Raw genomic sequence first — 25,782 nt, forward strand, 5'->3', positions numbered from 1 at the left:
GCCCCGGAAGATTTTACCCCCTTCCTGACCAGGGGGTATTTTGCGATTCGGCACTGCGTGACTTTAACGGACAATTGCGCGGTCGTGCGACGCTGTACCTAAACGAATTTGGCGTCCTTTTTTTCCCACAAACAGAGCTTTCTTTTGGCGGTATTTGATCACCTGTGCGATATTTTGATCACGCGCTATAAACAAAAAAAGAGCGTAAATTTTGCAAAAATAGCAATATTTTTCCCTTTTTTTTATATGAAATTCCCCCCAAAAAAAATGTAAAAATCAAAATTTTTTAACATTTTCGGCCAATTTGTTTTATGCTACCTATGTTTGGTAAAAAAAATCGCAAAAAGCGTATTTTCTCTGTCGCTCATTGACAGACGTAGTCTTCTTGATTCACAAGAACTGGGTTATGTTGTCTCCGCAGGAGTAGGACTAGGCAGAAAAGAAAAAACGTTCTGGCTCCACCCTAGGGGCAGTCCCAGAGGGTATATCCTCCCTCTCTCTGCTACAAGGCATCAGTTTTTTTCTGTCTAGTCATGGACGCCAGGAACCAGAGAGTCGAGGCGTCCGGAGTGGTCCACAACCCCCCACCCCGGTGGAGAGGGTATTGTGAAGAGAGGGTGCCTGTCGGTTCGGTATGGTGAGTAAACGTTCCCTTTTTTCCTCGTTATGAGGCAGTATGAATTATGGGCCCCTCCATACATGGTCAGTATCTGTCTGACACTAAAAGTCCCCCTTGTAAATACAGCATGTGTTTGGTGGGAAGTGGACTTGGTTTGAGAGCTAACACTCTACCCAGCAGACTGTAGTATTACAGCAGACATAGGAGGTATAATCCTACCTTAATTGTAGTGTACCTCCTGCAGATCGATAAACCGCCATTTAGCAGAGATGCAGGTGGATGTGCTGGGAAAAACGATTTCGGCAGTCCGCCGCCATTTTGCCGTAGACCGGGTGCATGAATGTCCTCAGGTCACGCCGGCCGCCATGTTTTTGGAGTCTATTGTCTCCCGTATGGGGGCGGCCATGTTTGATGAGCCCAGCTACCTCGTGGAGAGCTGGGAACGCCGGAAGGCGTACACAGGGGGCGGAGCCACGTCCTTCTACCCGGGAAAACTAACACAGCTCTTTCCAGTCTGTAAAAGACAGACGCTGACTGCAGTTGGTTGGAAACTTCTCTGCATCGGGTGGTGAGCCTTGAGGGTCCCTCTCTCTCTCTCTGTGGGGATCGAGAAGCAGGTACTCTGAGGGGCGCTATTGCGCTAGGGGGATACACATAAAAAAAAAAAAAAAAAAAAAAGAAGAGGTATTTTTTATTTAAAAAAAAAAAAAAAAAGTTTTTGTTTTTTCTGGCAGAGGTGTCCTGAATTAACATGGACCCTGCCACTCATGTATCTCCACCGGATCCCCTCAAGGTGTCTGCAGGATCCTCCAGCACCCCACTGACGGTTGAATCATTGTCAGCTATTATGGAAACTTTTGTGTCCCGGGTGGAAGTGGCTTGTCAGGGACAGGGCGCAAGAAAGCGACCCCCGCATAACCCCTTATTATCTGAAACTTCGGATTCAGAATCTGAGCCTATTTCTGCAGTTGCAGGTACTTCATCTGGGATTGGTGTCTCGGGTACTGTCTCTTCAGACAGTGAGGAGGATGTTTCGGCATCAGCCATAGCCCGAGAGGAAGCGTTGGTAAACGCACTCATTGTATCTGTTCAAGAAACCTTAAGATTACAGGGTATTCCGTCGGAAATAGCTGAAACTGAAATCCCTTTTGGGACTAAAAAATGCATCAAAGTGGCGAAGGTTTTTCCATTGCCCAAATGTTTTGGCAATCCAATCAAAGAAGAATGGAGTCTGCCAAAACGCACTTCTGCTATTTCTAAACGCATTAACAGGCGTTATCCGTTTGAGGAAACCCTCATTAAGAAATGGACAGAACCACCTGTGGTGGATTCACCAATTGCTAGATTGAATAAAGCCACGGTTATTCCTTTAGAAGACGCTCCGTCTTTTAAAGATCCAGTGGATCGCAAGATAGAAGCTATGTCTCGCACCATGTTTTCCTTGATTGGATCAGCTTTCAGACCAATAATTGCTATTGGACTGGTTTCGCAGACTGTAACTGAATGGACCAAGTGGTTACGCCGGGACTTAGAAGAGGTCCCTCAGGCGGTATCAGATTTGTTGGAACAAATGATACAGGGGTTACAGTTTGTGTGTGATGCGGCGTTAGACGCCACTCCATTATTGGCGCGAGCATCAGTTTCAGCAGTGGTTCTCAGGCGTACACTGTGGCTAAAAGGTTGGTTAGCCGACCAAGGTTCCAAAAAAGCATTGGCTAATATCCCCTTTTTAGGAGAGCGTCTATTTGGAGCCAACTTAGATGAGATCATTAAGGATCTCACGGGAGAAAAGAGCACCTTTTTACCGCAAAATGTTAAAGGTAAAGGACCTCGTCAAAGACGAGGGCCTTCTTTCTCTGCTCACAAAAAGTTTTTTCGTCCCGCGGGTGAAAAAATTAAGTCCTCCAAAGCTCCTTCAGGAGGCTTCAGGGGACGTTGGTCGGGCAAGCAAAAGCCCGCCCCCTCCAGACCTGAAGATAAATCGTCCAAAGCCTGAAGGTGCGCCCCCACCCATAACTGGGGTGGGGGGACGTCTTCGCCGGTTCCCGGATCCATGGCTTTCCAGAATCCCGGACAAGTGGGTTTGCGAAGTCATAAGGTCAGGATACAAGATCGAGTTTTGATCTCTCCCACCGGCGCGATTCTTCCCTTCCAATATCCGACTATCCCCGGATCGTCTAGTAGATCTGCGGAGAGCAGTCACGGATTTACTACAACAAGGAGTGGTAGTCCACGTTCCTTGTACAGAACGTTTTCAGGGGTTTTATTCAAACCTATTTACAATACCCAGGAAAGAGGGCAAAGTGCGTCCAATTCTGGACTTAAGGGCACTCAATTCCTTTCTCAACATAAGAAAATTCAAGATGGAATCCATTCGCACAGTAGCAGCCTTCCTGCATCCAGGGGATGTCCTAGCGTCCATAGACATCAAGGACGCCTATCTTCACATTCCCATTTTCGCAGGACATCAGCGGTTTCTACGCTTTTCCGTAGAAGAGAACCACTATCAGTTTGTGGCGTTACCTTTCGGTCTCGCCACGGCTCCTCGGGTCTTCACGAAGGTGTTGGCCCCAATGTTGGCACTACTGCGCCAAAGAGGCATATCGATTCTAGGTTACCTAGACGATCTCCTGCTTCATGCAGAGTCTCCTCAGACCCTGCTACAAAACATAGAAATTACTATAATTTCTTTACAGGAATTTGGGTGGCTGGTGAACCAGCAAAAGTCATTTCTGGTTCCCACCCAGAGGCTCTAATATCTGGGTCTAATTCTAGACACAGTCAGGACAAGAGTTTTCCTTCCGGTAGGGAAACTCCGGAAGATTCAATCAGCAGTCCAGTTGTTACTATCCAACAGCTGGTCTTCTCTTCGAACTTGCATGAGGGTTCTGGGGTTGATGGTGGCTTCCTTCGAAGCAGTCCCATTTGCCCAGTCCCATACCCGAATTCTTCAGCAAGAGATTCTTCTCAGATGGAATCGGAATACGGAATCCCTGGACAATCGGATCCGATTGAGCAAACAGACCAGAGAGTCTCTGGTCTGGTGGCTTCGGTCTCCGATGCTCAGCCAGGGAAAGTCATTTCTGCCAATATATTGGACGATAGTGACCACGGATGCCAGTCTATCCGGATGGGGAGGAATTCTCGGTCAGTTATCTGTCCAGGGACTTTGGTCCCCGGAAGAATCCAGGTTGCCGATAAATGTATTGGAACTGAGAGCGATCAGACTTTGTCTGATTCACTGGACCGAGCAGCTCCAGGGCAGCCCGGTTCGGATCCAGTCGGACAACGCCACGGCCGTGGCTTATGTCAATCACCAGGGGGGCACCAAGAGTGTCCGAGCGGCCAAGGAAGTGGCTTGCATTCTTCGCTGGGCGGAACGATTTGTTCCAGCGATCTCTGCGGTGCTCATTCCGGGGGTGGAAAATTGGCAGGCAGATTATCTCAGCCGTCAGACTCTGGATCAGGGGGAATGGTCCCTCCATCCAGAAGTTTTCCACCAGTTGTGCCTACGTTGGGGCACCCCGGATGTGGATCTGTTGGCATCACGATTCAACAGGAAAGTACAGAGATTCGTGGCTCGCTCCCGCGATCCTCTAGCAGAGACCGCAGACGCACTGATCGCCCCGTGGGGGCAATACCAGCTAATGTATGCCTTCCCTCCTCTCGGGTTACTGCCAAGACTTCTTCGCAGGATAGAGGAGGAAGGAATTCCAGTAATCCTGGTAGCTCCGGACTGGCCTCGCCGAGCTTGGTACGCAGACTTGGTCAGACTGGTGGCGGACGTCCCGTGGAGACTTCCTCTCAGGGAGGACCTACTGTCTCAGGGACCGATCTTCCATCCTGCTTTACGATCGCTGGCTTTAACGGCCTGGCTATTGAGACCCAGGTGCTGAAGGACAAGGGATTGTCAGCTTCAGTTATTCCTACTCTAGTTAAAGCAAGGAAAGCGACTTCCAGAAAGATTTATCATCGCACATGGAAGTCCTACATTGCATGGTGTGAACCTCTGGGGTTCCGTCCACGGTCTTATTCGGTTAGTCGAATATTAGCTTTTCTGCAACAAGGGGTTGAGCAGAAACTGGCCTTGAGTACTATCAAGGGTCAGGTCTCAGCATTAGCTATCTTCTTTCAGAAGCCTTTGGCTACTCATTCCTTGGTGCGGAATTTCATCCAGGGGGTGCGACATCTGACTCCACCAGTGCGCGCGCCGTTACCACCCTGGGATCTTAATTTAGTATTGTCGGTTCTTCAGAAACCTCCCTTTGAAGATATTGGGGAGATTCCTCTACCTACGTTGTCCCAGAAGGTGGCCTTCTTGGTGGCTATTACTTCTGCACGCAGGGTGTCAGAAACTGGCCGCTTTATCTTGTCGTTCCCCATATCTGGTGGTTCATAGAGATAAGGTGGTTCTTCGTCCGAACCCATCCTTCCTACCAAAAGTGGTTTCAGAATTTCATCTGAATGAAGAAATTGTATTACCTTCCCTGTGTCCTAAGCCCAGTCATCCTCGGGAGTTTGCTTTACACTCCTTGGATGTGGTCCGGGCGATCAGGGTATACTTGAAAACGACAGACTCGTTTCGCAAGACGGATTCACTTTTTGTGATCCCGGATGGACCCAAAAAGGGGTTGCCTGCATCTGCCGCGACTATTTCCAAATGGATCAGACAGACGGTGGTACAGGCTTATTCTATTAAGGGTCGGGAGCCCCCGTTCCCTGTTAAGGCGCATTCCACTCGGGCACTGAGTGCGTCATGGGCCTTTCGCCATCAGGCGTCAGTGGTCCAGGTGTGCAAGGCGGCTACCTGGTCGTCGGTGCATACCTTTACAAAACATTATAAAGTTGATGTAATGGCATCGTCTGATGCCTCGTTTGGCCGCAAGGTTTTGCAGGCCGCCATTTGAGGAGACCAGTGGTCTACCTCGAGGGTTTTTTTCCGTTGGAATTTTTATTTGAGTCTCATTCTCTGTTTATAATGAGCCTTTAAAACTTCTAGTTTGGCACCGGTTGGGCCTTCTAGATTGGATTTTGATTTCTGTCAATCCCACCCCTCATTTGTGGCACTGCTTCTGGATGTCCCAGTTCTTGTGAATCAAGAAGACTACGTCTGTCAATGAGCGACAGAGAAAATCGGATTTTTGTAAGATCTTACCGTAAAATCCTTTTCTCTTAGCTCATTGACAGACGTAGTACCCGCCCCTCTATCATTGAGTTGGGTTGGGTTAAATTCTCTGTTGCTGCTTTGTGACAGAACTGATGCCTTGTAGCAGAGAGAGGGAGGATATACCCTCTGGGACTGCCCCTAGGGTGGAGCCAGAACGTTTTTTCTTTTCTGCCTAGTCCTACTCCTGCGGAGACAACATAACCCAGTTCTTGTGAATCAAGAAGACTACGTCTGTCAATGAGCTAAGAGAAAAGGATTTTACGGTAAGATCTTACAAAAATCCGATTTTGATTGGTTTGCGCAAAAGTTATTGCGTTTACTAACTAAGGGAAAGATTTTTGTCATTTTTGTTGTTTTTTTTTTTAACGCGTAATGGCGGCGATCTGCGATTTTTTTTTTTTTTTTTTTTTTGCGGTACTGCGACATTGCGGCGGACAGATCGGACCCTTGACTGACATTTTTGACACTTTTGGGGTTACCAGTGACATTTCTACAGTAATCAGTGCTATATATATGCACTGTTACTGTAAAAATACACTGGTAGTGAAGGGGTTAACTTTATTTGAGAGGGAGGGGCTGTATGTGTCCCTAGGGGCGTGATTCTAACTGTGATTGGCTGTGGCTTCAGCTGTATGCAGAGTGATCAACGGATCTACATAGTAGATCCATATGATCATCTCTCATACAGAGGGGAGAATGACAGGCAGCTTGTTTACACAAGCTGCCTGACTTTCTCCCTCTCCCCCGCCGATCGCAGAGTGGCCGGCGGACATCGGGTCCGCCGGTCACACGCGCTGGGGGGTCCGTGACCACGCGGGAGCGGGAGCGCGCCTCCGGCGGCGCGCGCTCGCTCCCTAGACCCTCACAAGCTAGTGACGTAGCCCTACGTCACTTTGCCTGTGAGGGGCTGAACGCTGCCGTAGATAGTCGTGCGGCGGTCGGCAAGTGGTTAAATTTGAAAAAATCCTCGTGCTTGCCCATTTTTTTCTGCTTTCAACACATCAACTTCAGGGACAACATGTTCACTTGCTGCCTAATATATCCCACACGCTTTCAGGTGCTATTATAACATAATCAATGTTAATCACTTTGTCAGTGGTCATAATGTTAGCGCTGATCAATATAAATAGCACACATATTTGTGACCTCTAAAAATTGATATGTTGTTCATTTCTTTGTTTTCTTTCTCTTTCCTATGTTAGGGAACAAACAATCCTATTTTTCTTAGCAGCATTGCCTTCTTCCAGGACTCTCTCATAAATCAAATGACCCAGATTAAGTTGTCTGTGTATGATGTCAAAGACCGATCTCAGGGAACTGTAAGTTGTTTATTTACTCACTTTCCTCTTTCATAGAAAAACAAAACACTAATGTTGTGATAAGCTGTGATCTTTCCATATCAAATATACTTAAAGGGGGGAAAATATATCCCTCCTCTCTCTCTCTCTCTCTCTCTCTCTCTCTCTCTCTCTATCTATTTATATATATATATATATATATATATATATATATATATATATATATATATATATATATATCATATACAGTTGGGACTTAAAAATTCCCTTTCCTTTTCATTTTGCAGCCCTGTAATTTTATGTAAAGTGCAATGCAATATGGCTACCTGGAGGTGTTATGTACACAAATGGTGTACCGAACACTCCCCAGAAACAGAATTTCCTGCTTGTGTGATTGGCTTATTGATTTTCCCAGAAGTCTGCATTAAGATACAAGTCATATTTTTGGCATTCCCTGCAACAAAAATGTAATTTTTAGTGAGATACTCCTTAAGGGAAATCGCATCTGAAGCACGCAGCTCAATCCCAATTTACCACGGACATCACATTGGCACCTAACACGGTGGAGTGCTTCCTTACAACCAAAAATGCTGACCGCATCCTCTCTTCAGTGTACCTTAGGATCTCTAGTAAGACAAAGGCTCGTGGCACTAGGCTCTTTTCCCTCTGGAAGGAAGATATCCCCTCTTTAGTCACGGAGGATTGGGAGGAGGGTCTGGGATGTTATGTACCTAGGATGATATCGGCGAGGGATAGGTTCATTCAGCTCAAATTCCTTCATAGGTCGTACTATACTCCTCAGAGGGTGGCTAATTTACCCCGGGGGCTCTGATGTGTGCCCCAGGGGCTGCGGTCAGGTTGGCACCTTTCTTCATATGGTGTGGTCCTGTCCGAGCATACAGGACAACTGGCGGGTGGTGGTCACCGAGATCCAGGATATGGGAGTTCCCTCCATGGTTCTCAAACCTCAGGTGATGTTGTTGGGGCTCTGTGAAGTGGTCTCTCCTAGAGTTCATATGCAACGGTTTGTGTTATACCTTCTGTTTTATGCGAGGAAAATGATTTTGCTTAAGTGGAAGTCGGCTGAACCCCCCCCCAGGTGACACATTGGAGGGCTTTAGTGGACTCTGTTCTGCCCCTATATAAGCCTACTTACATGAATAGGGGTTGCCCCCAAAAATTTGACAAGGTCTGGGGCCTCTGGATGGGTTCCCATGTTGAAGTGTGATCTCCTCTCCCTGCATAGGATTTGGATCTCTCTCCCCCCTTTCCCTTTCTCTTGCTTTGTTGTATTCTCTCACTCTTTCTCTTCCCCCTGCTATCTGCTCCTCTCCCCCTCTCCGCCTCCTGATCTTTTGTCCTGGCCTTTACCCCCCTGGCAGACTGTACCTTTTCCCATGACACCTTGGATGAAGCCTGATGTGCCTAATGGTTTAATTCTGTTTGTTTGCTGATGCTGCACTGTTGTCATGACCCGTCCTGCTGTAACATGCACTGTACCTTGTATTTTTCTCCTGTATCTTGCATTGCTTAGTTGTATGTTGTACTTTACTTGCTGCTGTAAATCAATAAACACGTTTCTGTTAAAAAAAGGGATGCAGACCCTGCAATTTTCCTCATTAGAGCCCTGCAGGTGCAGCAGAGGATTGATTATGAAACCACTCACATTAGATTCACTTACCATATAGACACAGACACACACACACACAGGGATTCCTTCAGAAAAACAAAATGTAGGAACAAAGTTTGTTAAAAACTTTGCAATATACAGTACATAGATCACCTAGAGGGCAATGTGTTTTTAACAACAAAAGTGGAGAAAACTTACTCATTCCAGGCTAAAACAATTTTTTTTCCTCACCCTGTCCCTCCACCCACCTCCTAACCCATCCTGCTATATTTTCCCTTACTTTGTGAAGCCAGGTATGTTCACCTAAAGCCCGATTGCTTGCTGCCGCCTATTCTAGGTGCTGGGAGTTGGAAACTGTCCTGGAGTGAGACTTTAAGTTTTTTTAATTTTTCACGTGTTGATTTTTAAATGTTAAATCCATAGTGGCATATTGTAAATGTCTCATTTCTTGCTATATTCTATTATCAAAGCACTGTGAGCCTGCTTTAGCTCTTGTAGTTGGGTGTATTTTTAAGAATATTTTAATTGATTACCCAATGCACATGCTTTAAAGAATCCTTCTAGGAGAAACTCCTCATTTAACTGTTGATACCAGTTGGCTGAGTCTCTTACCATTTTTTTTTTTTTTTTGCATCTGCAATGTCTTCAACGTTTACGATCTCCTGGTTATTTCCCATCATAAAATCGCTTGATTGTCACACTTCCCACCTTAGCCAATTCCCAAGTTCCCCTTCTTCTTTCTCTATACTGTAAGAAAAATACAAAACATTCTGCTGCCATAATGAAATTCCTCATATTGGATGGAGCTGGGTATAGAGAAGCTGATCAGCAGTTCTATGCACCGGCATGTAACAAAATCAGAAATATCAGTTTTTAGGTTGACTGACTCTAAATTGGTAACATAACATGTTACAGAAACTTTGATAGTTCATATTGGCACACTTTTCTTTAAAGTGGATGTAAACCCCATTTATGAAATTTGACCTGGGCACATATATCAGTAGTTTTTACCTATCTCTCTCCAAAGCCCTATGTCCTGTGTCTTTCTGCTGCTCCGTTCCTCTGTTATCAGCATGAAACCTTCTAAAACAGGAGATAAAAGCAGCTGGAAATTTGTGTTAAGGTGGGTGGATAGAGATAGGTTAGCAAAGAGCTGGTCTATTCACAGCACAGCTCTGTATGTTTCTTCCTCTGCCTATGTGGAGGGGGGGGGGTGCCTTTCCTCCAATCAGCTGTCACACAGTGTATGCCAAGACTCCACAACCAGTGCTGGAAAAGGAAGAAAAAATTCTAACACTGTTCACTTTCTAAACCGTGTAGAAAGCTGAAGACAGCAGATATACAAATAGAACTGATGTAGGGAGATTTGTTTCATCTCTGTGTATGATCTGAGGCTCTTCACTTTACTGGGTATATGTGAGGGTTTACAACTGCTTTCATTTACTTATTCACTATGTCTTCAGCAAATAATGAAGTATGTAAGTATGCGGTGTTTGAGCTATTTCATGCTTGTTCTTTGTTGATAAAATCATTATAAAATTTGAATATTTCAGCTTAAGGCCCCTTTCACAAAGGCGGACCGTTTAGATCCGCCTGTTTTTTTTGGCAGATCTGAACGGTCACCCCATGCATCTCTATGGTGCATCGGATGTCAGCGGAGACATGTCCACTGACATCCGATCCGTCAAATCTGGACGGATGGAAACCCTATTTTCCAGCGGATCGGATGGGATCGGATGAGAACGGACCGACGGTCCGTTCCCATCTGATTCCCCCATAGAGATGCATGGGGACCTGACAGCTGTGTCCCTGCACACAGCACGGAGAACAGCTGTCATCCTCCTGCTCAGCGGGGGATCGGCGGATCGATCCCCCACTGAGAAAAACGGAGTTCGTCCGACGCACTCCACTGGGTGAAAGAGCCCTTAAGAAACTTTTTCTTGTTTAATGGAGACACAACCAAAAACCCATGGGTTCTAAAATGGATGGATGTGTGCTATCATTGCTGCTTTTTACATTAATTGATCAGAGGAGGGGAAATTTAAAGTGACCCTGTCAGAAGAGAAAATCTGCAAAATGACCCATCCCTTGGCCCATTTGCTAAAACTTCAGGCTCTATCAGAACTTCTGGCTCTGATCCTTTTCCATACTTCTGGGTATGTGTACGAACATGTCCCTTTCTTGAAGCTATGGTGCCTCCTGCTGACCCATAGATCACTATTATGTCCCACGGGTGAACAGGAAGAACCACAGCAGCCAGCAGAGAGTCCAGCCAGAAGAGTTGAATTGGATTAATGCCAGGAGCTCTGCTACAGAGTGAACTTTTAGCAGTCCTTATGACAATGCTAATTGCATGGCTGTAATGCTGACCTACTGGGTTCATTAGTTTCTAAGTAACTGATGTGAAGCAAGTGTGCATATCGGAAAAGTCTTTTTTTTTTTCAAAAATTCTAAGTATTGAGCAATAGGCCAACACAACAGCCAGGCAACTGGCATTTGCAGAAAGAAACTTTGGCAATGGCAGTCTTGGTTTCTCCAAGGAAAGGTTTCCTTTAAATAAAAAGTTGATAAGGTTTGCTGTTATTCACAGACCTGCGAACCCAGCAGGAAGTAGATCAGTCTGAAGATTTGAAGCATGTTAACTTTGTACTTTCCTCCTTTCTTTATTATTTCTGCATAGATGTATTTGCTAGGCTCTGGAAAGTTTATAGTAAAGGATTTATTACAAGAGAAGAGCCACAGATTACACCTGCCACTATGGTAAGCATATGGTTTCTTGTTTGTCTTTATGTATATACGTAAATGTTCATAGGTATTAAGGCAGGTGTGAAGTGCTAAAAGGTTTGGGTGTCTTGTTTTTCTGATCAGCAGGCTGATATAAAGTGACAGAAGCTTTCAGCGTCTCGCTTCTCTGTGTGTGTGATATATATGTGTGACCGTGTAATCGATTTGGAAACCGATAAAAAGAGACTGAGTCATTCAGTGCCTTTCTGGTCTGTGTGTACAGTATATATAAGAATATTATTAGATACGAAGTGACAGAAGCATTCGGTGTCTGTACTTATCTGTGTACAATGTATGTGTGACTGTACACTGGTCTGGAGGCAGATATGAAATGACAATCATTTGGTGTCTTAATCCGTACAGTATACTGTATATGTAAATGTAGATCTGGAGGAAGATCTGAAATGTCAGAAGCATTCCTTGTGTTGCTTATCTATGCGTACAGTAAGTATATGTGACTGTGCATAGATCTGGAGGCTGATCTGAAATGACAAAAGCATTCCTTGTGTTGCTTATCTACGCGTACAGTGTGTGTGTGTGTGTGTGTGTGTGTGTATATGTATATATATATATATATATATATATATATATATATATAATGTGACTGCATAGATCTGGAGGCATTCCTTGTGTTGCTAAACTAAACGCATATAGTACAGCCGTGGCCAAAAGTTTTGAGAATGGCGCAAATATTAATTTCTCTTTCGTTCATTGACGGACACAGCTTCTGATCTCCTTGACCATTGGGCTATGCTGCCCCCTACAGGAGTAGGACACTAGGCAGAAAAATAACTTGACTACGCCTATGGGCAGTCCCAGGAGGGATACCCCCTTCTCTGCTATAGGTAGGTACCCAGTTTTTTCTGCCTAGTCAGGAGTAAGGACCTAGTTCCTTGCTGGAAACTGGTCCTGGCAATTTTTTTCATTTTGGATAGATTTTTTTTCTCCTGTGAGATCTACAATCACTGCTGGGCTGGGGGACAGGCTGGATAATATAGATCCAGTGGTCACCCCAATCTAGCCAGCAAGCATGTGCAGACCTCAGCTCCGCGCTAGGTCAGCTGCGACATAGCCCCACCGGAGGGGGGCTGGCCTGCGAGTTAAATGCCTCGCGAAGTCACATACGACTGGGTCTCGGCCTGCGTCACAACGTTCCTCCTGCCCGACAGCCCCCTATTTCAATTGTGATCCTGACTACCTCCTGGGGCTGGCCATGTTGTACTGGCGATGGGGGGGGGGGGGGGGGGTGGCTGTACCTGGTGAGGGCTCCTGCCATGCCCCCCCTTGCTGATCTGTGTCTTACCTGGGCCCTAGGGATTACTCCTGGGTCCCTGGGAGCCTCATCGCCATTTTGTTGTAGCCTATTTGCTGTATAGGCTGGTGGCCATGTTTGTGTAGCTGCAGTGGCCATTTTCCGATAGTCCGGCATTTAAATCAATGGTAGCCAATACTGTGCAGCCTTCTGGGCAGTGTTTTTAGCTGTGGGAGCCCCCCCCCATCCCCTGGTGCTGACTCTTGGGCCCCTTTCCTTCCTGGACACTGCAGTCAGAGTGCTTTGATCCTGGTTCTGCCGGTGACTGCCTGGTGGGGCGGTGAGTCTGGTGGGGTCCTCTCCCCCTCTCTGCTGCAGGATTGTGGGGTGCTCTGTTGCTGGGGACCAGGTGGTGTTACCAGCACGGTGGGGGTGTACCTTGGCGGCGTCTTTTTGCACTTTAGTGGGGTAACCTTATTCCTCATGGAGTCTTTGAAGCACATTTCCCCACCTGACCCCCTCTCAGAGCCTGCAGGCCCTCCCATCCATTGATGGACTGACGGTGGTCCCAGAGTTCTTTGTGTCCCGGGTGGAGGTGTCTTTTGGGTGGCAGGGTAGTAAAAACCGCCCCCCCCCCCCACCTTCCCCTGCTGTCTCCTCAGATCCTGAATCTGATCTGGCTTTCACGGACGGGGCCCGCTCTGAGGGGTCTGAGCGCACGCGCCCCCAGTTCTCCGATAGTGAAGATGATTCCTCCACACCTGTAGCCATGCACAAAAAGGCGCTGGTGGACGCACTGATTGTGTCTGTGCATGAGACTTTAAAAAGGGAGGACTCAGCTGAAGCTGCGGTGGAGGCACCGGTTCCCTTTGTCACTCACAAGCTGTCTAGAGCGGCAAAGGTGTTTCCGTTTCCTCCCTATTTTGACAGATCTACCGCAAAAGAGTGGGAACGCCCAAATTTCCCTTTTGTGGTCCCTAAGTGAATTGCTGTGAGGTACCCCTTTGAAGAGTCCCTCCTTAAGAAGTGGACTGTTCCACCGGTGGTTGATCCCCTGGTTTCCAGGTAAATAAGGCAACCATGATTCCGGTAGAAGAATCGCTGGCTTTAAAGGATCTGCCTGACAGAAAGATGGAGGCTGTGGCCCGCAGTATGTTCACTGTGGCTGGCTCGGCACTTGGACCGGTCTTCACTATTGTCCTGGTGTCACAAACTCTCTGACAGAGTGGGCTAAGCTTTTACTCTGTAACCTGGAGGGTAAGCAGGTTCCCCCTGCCTTCGCTGAGCTGGCAGACCAGTTGGTCCAGGGGCTGCAGTTTATCTGTGATGCCTCTTTGGATGCGGCTCGTCTGCTTTCTAGACTGTCTGTTTCAGCAGTGGTTGTGGCTCAAATGTTGGTCTATAGATCAGACCTCCTAAAAAAGCCTATACGGATCTTCCTTTTTAAGGGGATCGCCTGTTTGGAGCTACCCTGGATGACATCATTAAGAGTCTCACAGGGGGGAAGAGCATCTTTCTTCCGCAGGCTAGTAAGGGTAAGGAACCTCGTCGCAGATGTGGCCCGTCCTTCTCAGCTCACAGGAAGTTTTTTTCATTCCTCAGGGTTGGCTGACAACAGTTCAAAGCCTTTCAAGACCTCTTGGGGAGGATCCAAGTGGCCTTGGTCTGGCAAGTCCAAAGCGGGTTTCTCTAGACCCACAGACAAGGTTCCTTCTGCATGAAGGTGTGCCCTCACCCGTGCCTGGGGTGGGGGAATGTCTTTGCTTGTTTTTGGACTTGTCTTGAACCGGGGAAGTGCACAAGTGGGTCCATGAAGCGATACGGTCCATCTACAAGATTGAGTTTCCTTCTTACCTTCCGGAAAGGTTCTTTCGTTCCTATGTGCATCTGTCCCTGGACAGATTGCAAGCCCTCTTTTTGGGGCGGGGCAAGACCTGGTACTTCAAGGGGCGATTGTTCCGGTTTCAACTTCTGGAAGGTTTTCAGGGGTTTTATTCAAACCTGTTCACGGTTCCCAAGAAAGAAGGCAAGGTGCGTCAAATTCTTGATCGCAAGGCTCTGAACTGCTTTGTGCGGGTACAGAAGTTCAGAATGGAGTCTATTCGCACGGTGGTGGCATCCCTGCATCAAGGGGATTTCCTTGCCTCTATCGACATCAAGGACGCTTACTTACACACTCCAATATGTGTCTGTCACCAACGATTCCTCCTCTTTGGCGTGGGAGAGGAGCATTATCAGTTTGTGGCGTTACCCTTTTGTTTCGCCTCTGCTCCTCGGGTCATCACAAAGGTGTTGGCTCCAGTGCTGGCAATGTTGCGTCAGCGAGGGTTCGCAGTGCTGGACTACCTGGGCGACCTTCTCTTGCGAGCGCAATCCCCTACTGCTCTGATGGACAACTTGGACATCACTATGCAGACTCACCCGCCTCCTTGAGAATTCACCATGGGTTCTCAATCTGATTAAGGTCTGGGGAGTTTGTTGGCCGTGCACCCAAAATATCCATGTTTCTTTCCCCAAGCCACTTAGTTATCAAGGTTCTCCATAATGCTGGAAAAGGCATTGTTCATCACCAAACTGTTCTTGGATGGTTGGAAGAAGTTGCTCTGGAAGTATATTTTTGTACCATTCTTTATTTATGGCTGTGCTCTTAGGCAAAATTGTGAGTGAGCCCACTCCCTTGGCTGAGAAGTAACCCCGCACATGAATGGTCTCGGGATGCTTTAATGTTGGCATGACACAGGACTGATGGTAGCGCTCCCCTTTTCTTCTCCGGAAAAGGCTTTTTACAGACAGCCCAAACAATCGAAAAGGGGATTTATCAGAGAAAATTATTTTCTCTGTCGCTCATTGACAGACGTAGTCCTCCTTGATTAATATCAACTCGGGTTATACTGCCCTCTACAGGAGTAGGACTAGACAGGAAAGAAAACGTTCTGGCCACACCCTAGGGGCAGTCCCAGAGGGTATATCCTCTCACTTCCTGCTACAGCAAATCAGTTTTTTTCTGTCTAGTTAGGAGTAAGGACCTAGATTCCTTGCTAGGATCTTCGGTCCTGGCAGGATTTTTTTAGAAATACTTTTTTTAGACAGCTTTTTTTCTCCAGTGTTCCTGTGAGATCTTCAAGCAAGTACGCTGAAACTGGGCGACGGGCTGGATGTTGAGATCCAGTGGTCACCCCAGTTCAGCCTACGAGCGCGTGCAGGCCATAGCTCCGCGCTGGGTCGGCCGCGACATAGTCCCACTGGACGGGGACTGACCCTGCGAGTTAAACGTCTCGCCTGGACGCCAATGACCAACAGAGTCACGGCGTCCATATTGGTCGACAGCCCCCCCCCACCCCGGTGGAGAGGGGTTCTGTCAGGAGTTGGCGCCCGCCTGGTTCCGGTATGGTGAGTAGAATGTTCCCCCTCTCCCCCTGTCGGGTTTGTTGGTGGACGCGGGCCCATCTCTGGGATGGTCGGACACTCAGTTTCTGGGTCTCCCCTCTATCCTATAACAGGTCACAGATCCCCCAATTTGAGTGTGATTTTTGTGAATAGAAACCAGGAGGCTTGGTTTGGGAGCTGACTATCTAAAGTCACTATATGACTGTAAGGGTGACTGAAGTCAGTGGCAGACTACTAAAAGGCATTACTATTGAGGTATAGAGGTATCCTACCTGTCTAGTGTGTACACAGGCCGATGCCTATGCCTGAGTTACTGCAGCCACAGATCGCCATCCCTCCAGAAAGCTGGTCACTTCCACAGGCCGCACAGCCTCCCGCAGGCCAAGGACACCTCCCGCAGGCCGAGGCACTTCCACAGGCCGCACAGGCTGAATGCACACATCCCGCAGGCCGCTGCTAACTTGCAAGCCGCCGCTATCCTACACAGGCCGCCGCCATTTTCCTGCAGATCGCACGAGGCCGCCATATTGGCGTAGCCTCGTGTCTCCAGCATGGGGGCGGCCATGTTTGAGGTGACCAAACACCTTGTGGAGTAATTGGGAGGCGCCGGAAGGTGTGTAAAGGGGCGGAGCCGCCTCCTTGGCCCAGGGAAAGCAAGCCAAAGACTTCCTGTCTGTAACAGACAGTGCTGGAAGCAGGTTGATAAGAAACTTCTGTGCATCAGGTGAGCCTTGGGGTCTCTCTCTCTCTCTCTCTTTCTGAGGGGTCCAAGCAGGTAGACTGAGGGGCGCTACTGCGCTGGGGGACTAAGTTAAAAAAAAAAAAAAGATGTTTTTTTCTTGCAATTAATTTTTTTGTGTTTGCTGGCAAGTGTCTTGTTACATGAACCCTGCCACACATGTATCCCCACCTGATCCCCTCAGGGTGGCCGCAGGACCCTCCAGTACCCCACTTGTGATGATGCATTATCAGCAGTTTTGGAGTCTTTGGTATCCCGGGTGGAGGTAGCCTGTCAGGGACGGGGGTCAAGAAGAGCGACCCCCGCCTACCCCTATGTCATTTGATACCTCAGATACGGATTCTGAGCTGGTCATTGCAGTCCCTTTTCTGGGGTTGTTGTCTCAGGTACGGTCTCCTCAGACAGTAATTAGGACGCTTCTGCCTCCGCCATAGCACAAGAAGCGTTGGTGGAAGCACTAGTTGTGTCTGTCCGGGAAAAAACTTAAATCTTGAGGTTACACCGGCAGAGGTAGCTGAGACTCCTATTCCTTTTTTGGTACTAGCAAGCCTACCAAAATGGTGAAGGGTTTCCCTTGCCCAAATAGGGTCGTCCGTAAATGAGCCCTGCTATTTCCAAACGCATGGCTAGGCCCTATCATTTTGAGGAATCCCTCATTACAAAGATGGACGGTACCACCAATAGTGGACTCACCGATTTCCAGACTAAATAAAGCCACTGTTATCCCGTTGGATTGACAGAATGGGCCCCACCCATCTCTAGGGTGGGGGGACGTCTTCACCGGTTTCCGGATCCAGGGCTTTCCAGAATCCCGGATAAAGGGGTTCGCAAGGTCATATGGTCAGGATACAAGATCGAGTTTTGATCACTTCCACCGGTGCGATTCTTCCCTTCCAATAGTCGACATCCCCGGGTCGCTTAAAAGCTTTGCGGGGGACAGCTTGATACAACAAGCAGTGGTAGTTCCCATTCCTTGGAGGAGTTCTAGTCGAACTTGTTCACAATGCCCAGGAAAAAGGGCTAGGTGCGTCCAATTCTGGTCTTGGAAGAGATGGAGTCCATCCATACAGTGGTGGCCTCCCTGCATCAGGGGGATTTCCTGGCGTCCATAGACATTTAGGATGCCTATCCTTATATTCCCATCTTCGCAGGACATCAGCGTTTTCGTTGCTTTTCCCAAAGATCATCCCTGGTTCCCACCAGGAGACTGAACTATCTGGGCCTAATTTTGGATACATCCTTGGCAAGAGTGTTTCTCCATGCGGAGAAACTCCAGAAGATTCAGTCAATGATTCGGATGTTGCTGTCCGTCAACTGGCTGGGATTGATGGTCGCCTCCTTAGAGGCAGTACAGTTTGCCTAGTCTCATACCCGAATTCTCCAAAGAGGAGATTCTTCTCATATGGAATCGGAATCCCGATTCTCTGGACAATCGGATCCGATTGAGTGAGCGGACCAGGGAGGCTCTGGTCTGGTGGCTTCAGTCTCCGATGCTCAGCCAGGGGAAGTCATTTCTTCTGATAAATTCCAGGTTACCGATAAATGTGTTGGAACTGAGAGCGATCAGACTTTGTCTGATTTACTGGACCGAGCAGCTCCAGGGCAGCCCGGTTCGGATCCAATCGGACTATGCCACGGTCATGACTTAGGTCGATCACCAAGGGGCACCAAGAGTGCCCTGGCGGCCATAGAAGTGGCCAACATTCTTATTGGGGGAACAGTTGTTCCAGTTCTCTCCGCGATATTTATCACGGGGGTGGACAGGCAGATTATTTCAGCCGTCAGATTCTGGATCAAGAGGAATAGTCTCTTCATCCAGAGGTATTTCACCAGCTGTCCCTTCATTGGCGCACCCCAGGTATGGATCTGTTGGTAGGTTGGCTCAACAGGGCTCGCACCCGCGATCCTCTAGCGGACGCAGCAGACGCGCTGAACGGCCTGTAAAGGCAGTATCAGCTACTATGTCTTCCCCCCTCTCAAATTGCTGCTGAGATTTCTCCGCAGGATAGAGGTGGAGGGAACTCCAGTTATCCTGGAAATTCCGAGCTGGCCTCGTCAAGCCGGGTACGCCGACTTGGACAGGCTAGTCGCTGACGCTCCTTGGAGACTTCCTCTCAGGGAGGATCTGCGGTCTCAAGGACCGATCTTCCATCGTGCTTTACAGTCGCTGGTTTTAATGGCCTGGCTATTGAGACCCAGGTACTGAAGGACAGAGGGTTGTCAGCTTCAGTTATTCCTACTCTAATTAAAGCAAGGAAAGCGACTTCCAGCAAAGTCTATTATCGCACATGGAAGACTTATATCACGTGGTGTGAATCTTTGGAATTTCCCCCACGTACTTATTCGGTGACCCGAATCTTGGCTTTTCTGCAAAAGGGGGTTGAGCAGAAACTATCCTTGAGCACTATTGAGGGTCGGGTTTCAGCATTAGCAATCTTCTTTCAGAAGCCTTGGGCTACTCATTCCTTGGTGTCCAGGGGGTGCGGCACTTGGCTCCGCCAGTGCGCGCGCCCTTACCGCCCTGGGATCTTAATTTGGTGTTTGTCGGTTCTTCAGAAACCTCCCTTTGAAAATATCAGGGAGATTCCCTTGCTTACATTATCCCAGAATGTGGCCTTCTTGGTGGCTATCACTTCTGCACGCAGGGTGTCAGAACTGGCTGCTTTATCATGCCATTCCCCATATCTAGTGGTTCATAGGGATAAGGTAGTTCTTCATCCGAAGCCATCCTTTCTTCCTAAGGTGGTTTCAGATTTTTATCTGAATGAAGATATTGTGCTACCTTCCTTGTGTCCTAAGCCCAATCATCCTCAGGAATATGCGTGGCATTCCTTGGATGTGGTTCGGGCAATCAGGGTATACCTGAAGACTACGGAATCGTTCCGTAAAACGGATTCACTTTTTGTGATCACGGATGGCCCCAGAAAGGGGTTGCCTGCATCTGCCGCAACTATCTCCAAATGGATTAGACAGACGGTAGTACAGGCTTATTCTATTAAGGGTCGGAATCCTCCGTTCCCTGTTAAGGCGCACTCCACTCGAGCGCTCAGTACTTCCTGGGCCTACCGCCATCAGGCGTCAGTGGTCCAGGTGTGCAAGGCGGCTACCTGGTCGTCGGTTCATACCTTTACAAAATTTTATAAAGTTGATGTGATGGCATCGGCGGATGCCTCATTTGGCCGCAAGGTTTTGCAGGCTGCAATTTGAGGAGACCGGTGGTCTACCTCGAGGGTTTTTTTCCGTTGGAATTTCAGTTGAGTCTCATCGTGTGATTGATGAGCCTTTAAAACTTCTAGTTGGCACCGGTTGGGCCTTCTAGATTGGATTTTGATTTCCATTTTCCCACCCCTCATTTGTGGCACTGCTTTGGGACGTCCCGAGTTGATATTAATCAAGGAGGACTACGTCTGTCAATGAGCGACAGAGAAGAATGGATTTTTGTAAAATCTTACCGTAAAATCCTTTTCTCTTAAGCTCATTGACAGACGTAGTACCCGCCCCTCTGTTTTTGAGTTGGGTTGGGTTAAATTCTCTAAACACTGCTTTGTGACATAACTGATTTGCTGTAGCAGGAAGTGAGAGGATATACCCTCTGGGACTGCCCCTAGGGTGTGGCCAGAACGTTTTCTTTCCTGTCTAGTCCTACTCCTGTAGAGGGCAGAATAACCCGAGTTGATATCAATCAAGGAGGACTACGTCTGTCAATGAGCTTAAGAGAAAAGGATTTTACGGTAAGATTTTACAAAAATCCATTTTACCCCAGTCCTCAGCAGTCCATTCCCTGTACCTTTTGCAGAATATTAGTTTGTCCCTGATGTTTTTCCTGGAGAGAAGTGGCTTCTTTGCTGCCCTTCTTGACACCAGGCCATTCTCCAAAAGTGTTCACCTCACTGTGCGTGCAGATGCACTCACACCTGCCTGCTGGCATTCCTAAGAAAGCTCTGCACTGGTGGTGCCCCAATCCCGCAGCTGAATCAACTGTAGGAGACTGTCCTGGCGGTTGCTGGACTTTCTTGGACGCCCTGAAGCCTTCTTCACAGATGCAGTGTAAATGTTTTTATGGGATTAAATTCATTTTCATGGCAAAAAGGGACTTAATTTCCATTCATCTAATCACTCTTCAGAACATTCTGGAGTATATGCAAACTGCCATCATGAAAATTAATATTTGTTTCATTCGCAACACTTTTGGCCACGGCTGTATATATGTCACTGTCCAAACAAAAATGTAAAGAAATTCTGGTAAAAGAAAAAACACCCTAACCAGCTGTCACCACTGTACCCCGATACAGAATATAAAGGAAATATAATAAAGCGTGGCATGAATATGAACAGAAAATAAAAAACAATTAGAATTATTGTAATTTCATAAATAAGCAAAAACATAAAATACATAAAATGCTAATGTGCAAGAAGAAGGTCAAGCTCTCCACAATTGTGCAAAAAGAAAAGTCAAATGCTGAGGTGCCACAAACAGTCCTAAAATATGCAAACACATCCATGAATCGCAAATAAAGTGCTCCAACAAAGTTTTGGGCGCACCACTGAGTGGCGGTGTACGTCTTTGTCGGCGCGCCAGCAAAGATCGTCGGAAATTATTTTGTTAATGACACCACGTGACCGGTGTGGGCCGGGCTTCATCACTGCTTTCACTAGCTCGCCAGGGGATAACACTACCGTAAGGTACATACGGTAGTTATTCAGACATACGGGTCTGAATAATCCTGTAAAGAGGCTCACCATCTTCCACTGGAGATAGAGAACTCATTCCTGAGAGGCACATACTTAAGGCTGTTCACCCCTGCAAAGGGGTCTGCAATCTGGTGAGTGTATACCCAAGGGGGTCACGAGTGAGTTCACGGGGAGCTGTCACAGCACAGGAGATTTTTTCCGGGATCTTATTTTCATTCACGCCTATTTTGAATCACTTTGATGAACTTTGTCACTAAGCAGCACCACTATATGGACTATTTACTGCCTTAACCACTTCCCGACCGCCCAACGACTATTTACGTCGGCCGTTTAAAGCTATTTTTTTAAATGGTGGGTGGTCGGCTTTCAGGTAAGGGTGATCCCAGGCAATCACCCTTACAGTGCGGCGGAAAAGGTGCCCCCCCTCCCGCCACGTCCCGGCCGTTTTCCCCGCTTACCGGACCTGCCGACAGCATGGAAAACGATCCGGTCCCGGATCCTCTATGGTCTTGGAGGACCGGAGCGACGTCAAACGTTGTTGCCTAGCAACCGGCTTAAAGAGCCGATTTTTTTTTTTTTTTTTATGTGTACTTGAGATCTGAGGACTTTTTTTACCCCAGATCTCACAATAAAAATCAAAAATAATAAAATAAATAGGGGAAAATAAAAAAAAAATTAATAAAGTGCCCTGTCACCGTTGGCTCACACGCAGAAGTCCCGCCCACATATGTAAACGGTGTCCAAACCACACATGTGAGGTATCGCCACGATCCTTAGAGCGAGAGCCATAATTAGAGCCCTAGACCTCCTCTGTAACTCTAAGCTGGTAACCTATAGACATTTTTAATATGTCGCCTATGGGGATTTTTAAGTACCAAAGTTTGTCGCCATTCCGCGAGGGTGCGCAATTTTGAAGCATGACATGTTGGGTATCTATTTACCCAGCGTAATATTATCTTTCACATTATGGAAAAAATTGGGCTAACTTTGCGGTTTTCTTATTTTTTTTTAAAAAAAGTTAATTTAAAAAAAAATGTGTTTGGAAGACCGCTGCGCAAATACGGTGTGATACAAAATACTGCAATGATCTCCATTTTATTCTATAGGGTCTCTGTTAAAAAAAATAATATAATATTTGGGGGTTCTAAGTAGTTTTCTAGCAAAAAAAAAAAATGATTTTAGCTTTTAAACACCAAGTGTCAAAAATAGGCCTGGTCTTAATGTGGTTAAGAAGCACATACATTTCAAAGGAAGAGAATACCCCACACATGGGGGTTTCTCTATATAGACTTTTTGGTTTTTATGTGATATTTGAATTTGCAACCTATTTCTGAAGCACAGTGCACTTAGCTGCTTTTTACATATTTTTTTATTTTAGCACGGGGGAGCATTTACTGAATTCATAGCATAAGTTAACACTTATATTGCGCCAGCACTTTCATTTTTTTTGTCACTTTATATATTTATTCATCATTTTTTCACCGCAAATGTTTTTTTTCTTATAGCGTTTACAGGTTTATAATATACCAAATATTAATTTTTTCTACCAATATATTCATTACCAACAAATCATCTACCTCAAACAGGCAGCGACACTACTCACTTGCACAGCAGCCCTTTTTGACATTATGGAACGCTACCACTAGGTGGCAGTTCATAGGGCAGCAACCGCAGGCACAAGTATTAATAACACATAACATCACAGTTTTTATTGAAAGGGCAGCGCCACTACTCACTTGCACTTTAACATGTTTTTCATTACAACCTTCTTAGAGTTGCATGAAATACCTTTGTCAATATATTATGCCTGAGCAGTTTGCACAGACTGGAAAACCTATAACTTCCTACCCTTAAAGCTGTTGATGTGACCGATTATTACATTTTCAACATAAATGATAGGCTTCAATGTTACTAATAAAGACAGACCTGACAGGAAGATTAATAACATTTAGGGAAATCCTATTCCTCAAAGAAGGAACTCCCCTAAAATCATAGAGGGGTGTTCTGGTAAAAGAGGGCCCAGGACCTTATTGCTTTTTAACACAGGCCAATGCTTCTTTATTTGTATTTTTCACCATATAGTGCTGAGTGGAATATGTGGTGATCAAAAACAAATTAAATCTCTCCATATCCGATGTTCTCCTTACATTATCCCACAACAAATCCTCCCGATTACAGTTTCGGACTACACCGATGGTTTTAGCTAGTGATCACAGATCATAACCCTTTTTAAAAAATCTAGTTTTGAGCAAACAAACCTGTTCATGGAATTCTTCAAACCGGGTGCATTTCTATCTCATAGAAATTGGACTGAGGTGAGCCAAGAAGGATGAGTTTGGGGAACACACCTTGCTTGCTTGAGGGCTTACTTGGGGGTTAGGGAGCTGAGTATCTCCACCCAACAGCTTACCTCTCATTTGGCTGGACGCCCCCCTGGTTGTAGCTTATATTACCTCGGAGGAATACCGAAGGAAAGAGTTTGACTGGTGTGGTGTGAAGACCTCAACACAGGAGTTCTGAAGGGGACTCGCACTTTGTTGGAACACTTCATTTATGATTTATGGTCCTGTTTTGAATATTTTAGGGTTATTTGTTTCACTTCAGCACTTTGACTTTATTTTTGCACTAAGATTCATTTTGCACAATTGTGGAGAGATTCGTCCTATTCTTGCACATTAGCACTTTATATAATTTATGTTTTAGCATATTTATGAAATCACAATAATTCTATTGTTATCTTCTCTTAGTATTAGCACTGCACTTTATTTATTCCATATATGTGATTGTGTATAGATCTGAAGGCAGATATGAAGTGACACAAGCATTAAGTGTTTTTGCTTGTCCGCATGCACAATCTAGATACCCTGTTTCCTTGAAAATAAGCCCTACCCTGAAAATAAGACCTAGCATGATTTTCAGGGATGGCTGCAAAATAAGCCCTACCCCGAAAATAAGCCCTAGTAAAATCCTTGATCTCAGCCCCTCCCTCTGCAGTATTCAGAGACGGAAAGTAGAGCTCCGGAGGGTCACGTGAGCGCCCAGCGGCGCTGTAAATAAGGTATTTTCCACAATAAAGTTACAAAAGGAGACACACTGCACATTATATAATCTTTTGACAAAATCGATTACATAATTTTACAATGACTTTATCCAAGCTTTATTTTTGGGAATGAATAAACAAAAGCATTGGACAGAATGTCATAATGCTGATTTCTGAGCTGACAGGGGGAGAGAACTTTTTATTTTAACATTTTATTGTTTTATTCTAGGCTTTTTAGAACATAGAGATTGCTAAATGACACAGCACAAGCACTGTGCTGTATATCATGCTTTAACCGCTTCCATACAGAGCAGTTAGACACCCTTCCTGCCCAGACCAATTTTCAGCTTTCAGCACTCTCACACTTTGAATGACAATTGCTCAGTCATGCTACACTGTAACCAAACAAAATTTTTATCATTTTTTTCACACAAATAGAGCTTTCTTTTGGTGGTATTTGATCACAACTGGGGTTTTTTTTTTTCGTGATATATGCAAAAAAAGAGCAAAAATTTTGAAAAAAAAAACACTTTTTTTTAGTTTCATTTATGAAATTTTGCAAAAAATAAATGTTTCTTCATACATTTGGGCCAAAATGTATACTGCTACATGTCTCTGGTAAAATTAACCCAAATTAGTGTATATTATTTAGTCTGTGTGAAAGTTATTGAGTCTAGAAGCTATGGTACCAATTACTGAAAATTGATCACGCCAGATGTACTGACTGCCTATCTCCTTTCTTGAGGCCCTGAAATGTCAGGACAGTACAAATACCGACCAAATGACCCCTTTTTGTAAAGTAGACAGTCCAAGGTATTTAGTAAGAGGCATGGTGAGTTTTTTGAAGTTGTAATTTTTTCCCACAATTCTTGGGAAAATGAAGAAAAAAATTTTTTTTTCTTTTTTTTTCCCACAAAGTTGTCAATTTATAAGCTATTTCTAACACATAGCATGTACACAGCAAAAATTACACCCAAAAATACATTCTGCTACTCCTTCCGAGTATGGCGATACCACATGTGTGAGACTTTTAGACAGCCTGGCCACAAAAAGAGACTCCACGTCCAAGAAGCACATTCAGGCGTTCTAGGAGCATAAATACACATAAAACTTTCTTACTACCTATCACACTTTTCAAGGCCCTAGAGCACCAATACAATGGAAAAGTCCACAA

General features: G+C 46.1%; 1 protein-coding gene across 5 annotated transcripts in view; it reads left to right on the forward strand.

Annotated features, from left to right (window-relative positions):
* INPP4A (inositol polyphosphate-4-phosphatase type I A) overlaps positions 1-25,782 on the forward strand; it is a 146,562-nt gene that overhangs the window by 36,287 nt on the left and 84,493 nt on the right. For all 5 annotated transcript variants that reach the window (XM_082244965.1, XM_082244968.1, XM_082244964.1 and 2 more), the window contains exons 5-6: positions 6,989-7,105; positions 11,395-11,474. In XM_082244965.1, coding sequence (XP_082101091.1) covers positions 6,989-7,105; positions 11,395-11,474 — 197 coding nt within the window. The remainder of the gene's footprint in view (positions 1-6,988; positions 7,106-11,394; positions 11,475-25,782) is intronic.

The sequence above is a fragment of the Pelophylax lessonae genome (genome assembly GCF_965119305.1).
Source record: "Pelophylax lessonae genome assembly, chromosome: 2".
NCBI lineage: Eukaryota > Metazoa > Chordata > Amphibia > Anura > Ranidae > Pelophylax > Pelophylax lessonae.